Here is a 9,582-nt window from a genome sequence, read left to right as displayed (position 1 = left end):
CAAACAGATAGATACCACAAATACACATGCCAGAGTATGAGCTTGATTTGCTATATTATATAAAAACTCCAATCTAAATTTGTGGGACTTTCGTGTTTTTCCTAACGACTTTGAAGAAAGATCAAGATATTTCATGTGTTCTGGTCTTTCCAATTTTGAGTTTTACAGTTTGAGTTTTGAAGATGTATTCATAAATTGCTTCGGATGCACGAAACTATATACAGTGTAATTTTCGTTCCCTTTACTGTATAACATTGTTTATTGACATTTAAACAGTCTACACTTACCTACTTGATCTGTCTGTATGAACATTGTATGAATAATGTGTTGAAAATTCTGTTTTTTCCTGCAATAGTTTAAATGCAATTTGTACAGGAATCGTAAGGACCGTGACCCATATCAATATGATAATATTAGAACATATGAACATAGTAAACGACTTGGATTATCTCTATAAGAAATAATAGTAAATTGGCCAATTTAGAAAACATGTCTCTGAAGAATCTGTAAAGAGAACACCAATATGGTTAACATTGTTAATTGAAATGATATCCACTTTATCATATAATTCAACTGATACTACGGGGGACATCCATGTATCTTAGATTACTAACTAAGGATTTTCCTGTCCTTAACTTTTTTATATTCTAATGTTACGTTGTTTTAATGCATTTAGCTTCCTTAGATTGAAATATCAAGCACATGCAATGAAAAGACATACTATCAATAGAGAATATCATATAGCTTGTTGAATATCACATTTGTTTCAACCCGAGATACCAATATAATCTAAGTAGCTTTACTCGATAGGTTTGCATTAGTTCAGGGATGATACAGAGTGTTATATTGTAACAGCCAAATTATACCTATAAAGTAGATCTTACTTAATCTTAATGTGAAATGACGTTATACAAATAAGAGTCCTTTGTAACAGTGACTGATGTCGATGTCATGTCGGATGGCTGATGCAAAATGTTTGCCGTTGACGGTATTACACATACAAGTGATCTGCATTCATTACATATTAGTATATATTAGATAGCAATATAACATTGGCTGCAATAAATAACATTGATTTCCCAGTGAAATGAAAACGTGGTTATCTCACTCCTCTGACGTCATACAACAGTAGGCGTTGTCAAAACGTCGATTATGTCGGATCAAAACAAAGTGTGAATGCGTAGAAAAAGATAAACATGAAATAGCTCCTTACATTTTCTACATTGTTTTCATAAAAAAGCCTCTTGCAAATCTAAAAAATATAACGAATCAAATAATTCAAATATCGAAAACAAATATCAACTGACGACCGAACAACAGTGATAAGTTACTTATGCACTTTGAGCATTCTTGAATTAATGGGTTGATTGATCACTCGTTTAATATACGTGCTTATTTCAAATCATCGATTAGATAATCTATCACTATCTTTTCAATTTAAACTGTTTCTTTTTCAGTGTCAAGTACAGGTGATTGGTGAGTTCCTTTAATTGATATTTCATATATAATGATAATATATGCATGATATGATACTGTGTATAATGATAAAACATGATACTCTTTTAATCTTTTTTCTGCATAAAATCATCAGTAATATATTGTTCACGACAGTACAAGATCTAGGAGAGGGGAATGCAATGTATTTGTTTACATATTTTTTGTTATTTACCCAATTTCAAATATATATAACTTAAATACTATGTTTTCCCCCTTTCCATTACCTACAAAAGTAGTTTACATTTCGATTAACATTTAACACCCTCGGTAGGCAATAATTGCACAGTTAGTTATTTACTAATTGTCCGTTTTAACCTGTTAACTTAATGCATACATTCTTTTGAACAGATGGCAATGATTACGTTGGATGTTTCGTTGATTCATTTACAAGACTGTTAACACATCAATATGTGTTGGATAACGAAACTCCAGATATGGAAAACAACTTTTGTTTGCTTTACTGTAAAGAACAGGGCTACATATACTCTGGAACAGAGGTAATGTTGTAATAATGTGAAATAAAAACATATTCAACACATTACAAGTGATATCTTCCAAAGATAAGTGATTTTTGAAATGATTATTGACATTAAGGAAATTAATACATAAATATTGATCCATTTGAAAACAAATTAAATTTTTTAGAAAAGTACTGCAATTGTCTTGAAAAATATTTTGCAGGCTATTATTTAATCAAAATGTACTTCTGGTTTTGTCCTTCCTTCTGTGGTTCCGCATCTAACTTGCGATTTCTAAATAATTTGCCCCCCAAAAAAGCACAATTTATTTAAAACATAAACAAACTTGTTTATGTTTTTAAGAAATTTTGCTTTTTGGGGGGGGGGGGGGGCAAATTATTTAGAACATTTAAACATTAATGATTAGAATCGACCCGTGTTAGTTTTGTAAGATTTTTATGTTGAGTTCATTTATATATATCCTCAACTCAAATTTAGTATGACTTCAATTTTCTTTTAACTAATACAGTCGTATTTGTTTAGTGACCAGCTAAAGCACGCTGCCGGATGCGGGATGTTTTTGCTGAATTCAAGACCCAATGGTGGCTATCGGCTGTTATCTGCTCTTTGGTCGGATAGTTGTTTGTCACATTCTCCATTTCCATTCTTAATGTTAAGTGTCATTGTTTTTTACGACACAATTTATATATTTACTATATAATATGAAAATAAATGTGTCCAAACGCACACGATTTTTTTAAAGCTCATTCTATATTACATTTGACCTCCTCTTAATTGGGAACTCTATTATAATGCCATTATTTTACTGTTCTATACACATGGAAAAAATATTGCAACACCTTGAGTTTTTAAACCTTGAAAAATCAGCCTGGTATTTTGGATAGAATATGATAAAATATTTGTAAAATAATATTGAAACATAGTTAATGATAACATTGGCATTAAAACGAATAAAAAAACGCAAGAAAAAAATCTTTTATCTAACCACAATTTTGATAACGAAATGAAGTATTTTTTGTACAAAAAAATGCATTTTACAACTTTTACTGCAGTCGAATTTTACAATGTCAGACATTTCCAAATTAATCTTATGATGAATGTTGACATCATCGTTGATCGTTATACGCCAAAGAATTAGTAGCCTCCATTCAAACGGATAACCGCCTCTAACATGTCTAAGCGTCTTTTGATTTCTGTCACCAGTCGACTTATTTGTTGCTGAGGTAACCGCAACCATTCCTGATGAAGGGCATTGTATATTTCATGACGTGTTTGAACTAGGGGTGTCCTTTCGCGAACTTTACGCTAAATAGTGTCCCATATATGCTCGATATGGTTCAAAATCCGGGCTATGATCAGGCCAAAAAAGATTGAAACAATGGGTCTTCCACCACGATGCTAATTTCCAACTTTGGCGATCTCTGCACTACATTGTATACGGGCCATTGTATGTCTGTTTGTAAGAAAAGTTCCCCAAATGGTCTTAACGCACTATATCCAGTAGCAATGAGTCGTTCTCGAACAGTTCTTTTTTAAAGTCTCCTGTATGGCAACCTCTCTTTTTTTAGAATTGTATTGTTTGCAATGGGTTTCCTTCTGACCGACCTTCATTATGCATGATTTTGCCCAGCAGATGTCATAGGTGGTCTTCTTGATCTCGGAAGGTTTTTAACATCGTTTGTTGCCTATTTTGTATTCTCAAAAGGACTTATAGTAGAATTGTGAATACAAACAATACGTTCAATTTTCACAGCGACACACTTGCTTCTATCATGCTGATAATCTCCCATCTTGCTGCAGTTAAGAGTTATGGAGGACCATTTACAAACTGTAAATCACATAACTTTATGAACTTGGTTATTTAAAGTGTTTAAAAAATGAAGATAAAACATCTGTTTTATTGTTTACGGGTGCAGTCGCTGCATGTGCAGATGCGAACTGATCGAGTCGAAATTTATTGATTAAACTTAGGTGAGATTTAAATAATGTTTAACTAGTTCTATTTCAACAAATTATATTACAAAAAAATAAAGAATGTTTCTTTAATTTGAATTTGGTGTTGCAATACTTTTTTCCATGTGTATATTATAATGCCATTGTGTAAAGGATATAAGGCTTTAACAGTCCATTCTGTCAAAAAGTGACAAAAGAAAGTGTAGCAGAAAACAAAAGGAACACTCTTGTTTAATAAAAACCATGTTAGAATACAGAGCTAGGAAAATAATTGTATGAAGTGAATTACATTTACAGTCATAAATTATCAGGAATAGACTTTATAATTTTCATTCTAGACCTGATTTAGTAACGTGTAGACACATAAAATTAAACTTTTAACAATTTGCTGGTTGTCTAGCTAAAATAAATTATGTATATTCATACCTTTGTGTTCACTATTTAAGAAAATATTGTTACGTAGAGAAATATTGCTTGATTGTTGGTTAATTTAACGTCCAGGGGCAAAATTTACAAGCATGTCCTGGAAGATGGGGAAAAACAACGTTGGACCAATGCATGTAGATACGTTAGACCATTATTGTACCTGTTAGTCTAGGTTAAATTTGGGTTCCAAATTGTTTACACAAGGTTTTAAAAGGTTCCATATTGGTTACACAAGGTTTTAAAAAGGTTCCAAATTGGTTACACAAGGTTTTATAAAGGTTACATATTGTTTACGCAAGGTTCTATCAAGGTTCCAGATTAGTTACACAAGGTTCTCTAAAGGTTCCAGATTGTTTTTTCATAACGTTATATCACAAAATTCTTACAACGTTACTGGTAGTCCACACTTTAACGTTCCCACAACGTTAAATCGCAAAGTTTTGACAACGAAACTGAAACGTTCCAGGAACATTTGGGGAACGTTTTAGCTGTCATATATTTTCAAGAAGGAGGAGGGCTATTCTTTAAAATATTGGACAGTTAAAGGTAACATAGTGGTTTCTTACTGGTCAATTATAATCTAATCACTGAAATAAAGAACGGGTAAACAATAGAACGACGTCACAACAATGTTTTAAGTTATTATTCTATTATAATTTTGAAAATACTCTGAACGACAACATTATTTTATATCTTTTCCTGTGTGACGTGTACATTCTGACGTCAAACACGCGAATCTACACTAGAGTTGATGTGAACCTTGCCATTGAGTCACATGACTTCAAATATTTCTGTCCTTTTTGGGTTGATTTAAAATACATATATAAGTTAGCAATGAATGTGGTTGTTAAATTTGATGGATTCTTTTTTGTGCTTCTTTGTTAAATATTTGTTTGTTTTGATTCTAATTGAGATTATGACACGGTGATGACTTCTGTACTCCTATTTTGATAATTTTACCTATTATGTCTGTTTTGTTCACGCATCGTAGAACATACAATAGAATTTGATGCGACTGTCATACAAGTGAGAGGTTTAGCGCTATAACACCAGGTTCAATTCACCATTTTCTACATTTAAAAATGATTGTACCAAGCAAGTCAGGAATATGACGGTTGTTGTCCATTCGTTTGATGTGTTTTATCATTTGATTTTGCCATTCGATTAGGGACTTCCAGTTTTGAATTTTCGTCAGAGTTCAATATTTTTGTGTTTTATATTTTTTTTTCTCACATATACATAAACTTGCTGTTGTGTTTGTGTAATTCACATCTATACTATACACATGTGTGTTTCCATTGATAAAACTCAATGTTTACATGTAGTTTAAATCATGTGTTGACTACATGCAGTCGATAGTCAATATACATGATATAGGGCTTGTGTGAGTTAAGTGTACACGCAACAAGGTACTTAGAACATGAATTTTACCATGAAAAAGGAAACGTTGCTTGAATAAAATTGATATTTATAATAATTATTAATCAAGTTTTTACCGAATTAAATCTCTAAACATTTGCTAAACTAGATGTACTGCTTTGTTATAAAAAAAATCAACTTTAGATAGCTTTATTAATCCCTCATCAAGACTCAATGCATCATCATTGCCAAACACATAGTTCATTTTAAAATGTCTTCTGAATCTTTTGGACGTACACAGACATATTTATCACTGGCCTTCACTCAATATACAATTTACTCATAAATGTATTACTAAAATGAGTGTGCGTAAATTGTATTGTTTGGCCAGTATCTAAGATCCGGTAACAATTTGTCTTGCTTTTTTGAAGTTGTTATCACTGTCCTGCTTTTTTTTTATATTATATTCGGTCCTGCATTGATTTATTAGTTTATCCTGACTTTTTTTACTTACATTGTCAACCTCCTTTTTTGTGTGCAAAGATGTTCATCGTTCATTTGTTTTACTCTAAACTCCTGTCTGACTTTTTTTCAAATTTATTTCTCAGCCGGCTCCAAAAATCAAATGGTAGCTTCCCAGTTACTAGAAAAGTTGTCCGAGAAATTTGAATTCGATTCTATGTAATGAGCATTCAAATGACAAATAGTTAACAAGAGTGAACAAATCTCGTTTACATGTAATTAAACCTAGTGAATAGATGTGAACTAATTCAATGTGAATCCAGTGTACATTACATTAAACAAATTGTAAACATGACTACTGTACATGACATTTGGTATGAACACTTACTTTGTCTTTGAAAAAAATAGATTGAGAAATAATATCAAAGAGCACCCTGAACCAACCCCACGCTCAATAAGATCTTGCAATCGCTATGAATTTGAATTTGAATTTACAAAAGGCAATTAGCATGATCAGGGCTTCAGTCATATGTGCAGAAATCCTTTTCAAAATCCACATTTAGTCCTAACTATTGCTTTCATCAACTGTCTTGTTTGATTTTAACGTACAAACTATTCACCTGAATAAAAAAAAAACCAAACAACATATTTGATTATTTGTAGAATAGAGGGGAATGTCATTGTGGTGATGACCCGTATCAGTACGGTCCTGAAGATGTAAGTGATTATCACATCAAGGATTATGATTGTAATCGGGAGTGTGTCGGTGATTCTGAACAGATATGTGGGGGTAGATGGAGGTTATCAGTGTATGAAACAGGTATGTTAACTGATTGTGGATTTTGCGTGAACTTTTTTTAGAAAGGTTGCTAACTAAATATGGAAAATGCCGGTGTAAAAGAGGGACGAAAGATACCAGAGGGACAGTCAAACTCATCAATCGAAAATAAACTGACAACGCCATGGCTAAAAAAGAAAAGGACAAACAGACACACAATAGTCCACATGACACAACATAGAAAACTAAGGAATAAACAACACGAACCCCACCAAAAACTAGGGGTGATCTCAGGTGCTCAGGGATGGTAAGCAGATCCTGATCCACATGTGCCGCCCGTCTTGTTGCTTATGAGATAACAAATCCGGTAAATAGTCTAATTCGGTAGGTCACATTTATGAAAGGGAAGGGGATGTTAGTTACGACGTAAGGAACATATCCGATATCATTTGTGAAACAGTTATTCCATAACGGTCAACCAACTCGTGATTGCGTCCGTAAAATTTACGAAGAAATGATTTCAACTTCACCATTTTGAACTCTTGATTTAATAACTTCCTTGTAAATCATGTTGTAAATCATTATTCAATTATCTTCATTTCTAATATCACGGTTAAAATGAAAACGATAGTGTTATTCTGTTTATTATCAATTATTCACCTGAATGAGTACATACACTCCGTTCCAGAATAAAAACAATTATAGTTTCCAAATAAGAGTGACAAATACATACTTTTACAGAATTGAATCTTTTATTAATGTGAGAATTGAAGAAAAGTGACGATTAAACATTTTACATGACCTCGCCTGTTGCCACTGTTGTTTTCTCTAATTTTAAATCAGTATTTAACAGTACTCAATTCCGCCATCAACTTATCTTATTAATAAACTTTGTAAATTTTCTGTAATCTGGCCAAATATGATTAAAACAAATCCCTATTTCAATCAAAGCATTATATCAGATTTCATTTTCTTTTCTGTTTTGTCCTTATATACTGCGGTCAAAATGATATTTTAGTGCATCATTTTAATTCATTTATTTCTCTCGATTTCGATTGTTTATCGTATAATCGGATAATGCCTATATTTAGTTTTTACTTCATTTTGCTTATTCTTCCACTATTTCGGTGAATAGGAATAATTTTAAACATAGATAATAATCTGAATAAACTCGATAAAAAAGGTACCGATGTTTAAATCGCACACATTAATTAAGAAAACAAATATAAAAGCACACAAAACAAGACTCGTGGATATAAATTTACTTAAAATGAACGAGATTGGAGGCGTCAACAAAATAAATGTGTTTTGCTATTTAGAGAAAAATTACATTGAAATGGTTGCATACATTAAAAATTTCATCTGTTTATCACTGAAGCTGAAAGAGGCGATTTTATTCATTGAACATTGTTTAAGGTTTAGTTCTTCCTATTGCATTGGAAATGAATATAAACTTTGCCTTTCTTCTATTTTATTTTAAACGCATTTCCAGGGTATGTACCGTACAAACAAGGTCGACTTCAGTATAAGCTGGTCACAAATAACACAATACTTGTGGCACCGGCCAACAAAGTCCTGACATGTAGAAGCAAAATTGAATGTGCAAAGTATTGCCAAATGGCTGAGAACTGTAAAGTATTCGTGATTTCTACAGAAATAAGAGAGTGTCGTTTGTATTACAGCTTCACCGTTATGTGTAAGGAAGTTCAGTTCGCACAGGATTTCCAAGTTTATATGATGAAATAGGTATAGAATATACTTGTGACAAAACTGTGATTAAACTACCTTTAAATTTTTGTTTTGACTTAAATATGGAACAATTTGTTCATAATGGTATTAACACTGCAATTATTTTTGAATTGATGAGAAACCCTGTTTTTAAAGCGTGACAGATTTGCAAATAGGCGGGTTTTTTTTTGGCCAATTGATTTATTTAATATATTATAACCTTCAGTGCAGTAATAACTGAACATAAATCTTTGGAGTTTTTTTTTTATAAAATATCGCCATATTTAACTGTGATTCATTTACATAAAGCAAACCACAAAACAACAGTGACAGCTCTACTGATACTAAGTTTGAGACAAGCACTTAAATTCAACTTTATATTTTGTCTGTTAAATAAATCAAAATGATTGATTAAAATCATTGTAAATTATCTTTTACAATTATTCCAGTGGTAATATAAGTTCTACGTTTTCCCGCCATTCCTACTCTTGTGTGTTTTTTGATTTTGAGGTAGTTTAAGGGCATATCCAACAGTTTCAGGGGAGGTAATAACAAACGTAAACGTCGTCTTTTGTTTCCCGTAATTTAACGTTGTTTCAACGACGTCATAACGGAATCACCATTGGAATTGCTATGGCCCTCTGGAAAGGGAGGGTTCTTTCATCAAAGGAAAGAGCACGGCGGGAATCGGCAAAAAAAAAAACTCATACAGAATAATATGAGGCAGGCATTACCTGTAAATGGGGACGAAGTCTGTATGAATTATTTTTTTGTAACTTAATTATTTGTCAAAAAAAAAGAAACGGAAATACCGTAACGTTTCCGATTTTGGTTCTGTTGTTAGGGATTTTAGTTGTGACGTTATTTAAATTATGACGTCATATGCAATGTAAACAAAGA

General features: G+C 32.1%; 1 protein-coding gene across 1 annotated transcript; it reads left to right on the top strand.

Moving 5' to 3' along the window:
• The first annotated feature begins 1,858 nt into the window (after positions 1 to 1,858).
• Positions 1,859 to 9,368, top strand: LOC139483554 (sialate:O-sulfotransferase 2-like). The gene is made up of 3 exons (XM_071267569.1): positions 1,859 to 1,994; positions 6,840 to 6,996; positions 8,447 to 9,368. Exons 1-3 carry the CDS (start codon positions 1,932 to 1,934, stop codon positions 8,698 to 8,700), a joined length of 474 nt encoding a protein of 157 aa, XP_071123670.1. The 5' UTR covers positions 1,859 to 1,931; the 3' UTR covers positions 8,701 to 9,368.
• The last annotated feature ends 214 nt before the right edge of the window (positions 9,369 to 9,582 follow it).

Source organism: Mytilus edulis, chromosome 7, assembly GCF_963676685.1.
Source record: "Mytilus edulis chromosome 7, xbMytEdul2.2, whole genome shotgun sequence".
Classification (NCBI taxonomy): Eukaryota; Metazoa; Mollusca; class Bivalvia; order Mytilida; family Mytilidae; genus Mytilus; species Mytilus edulis.
This window is presented reverse-complemented; position numbering and strand designations above follow the sequence as displayed.

Bases quoted from the DNA above. Each gene is read 5' to 3' on its own strand.
- LOC139483554 (XM_071267569.1), top strand. From the start codon at position 1,932: ATGGAAAACAACTTTTGTTTGCTTTACTGTAAAGAACAGGGCTACATA. The intron at 1,995-6,839 runs GTAATGTTGTAA...GATTATTTGTAG, and splicing joins ACATATACTCTGGAACAGAG to AATAGAGGGGAATGTCATTG. The intron at 6,997-8,446 runs GTATGTTAACTG...ACGCATTTCCAG, and splicing joins GTTATCAGTGTATGAAACAG to GGTATGTACCGTACAAACAA.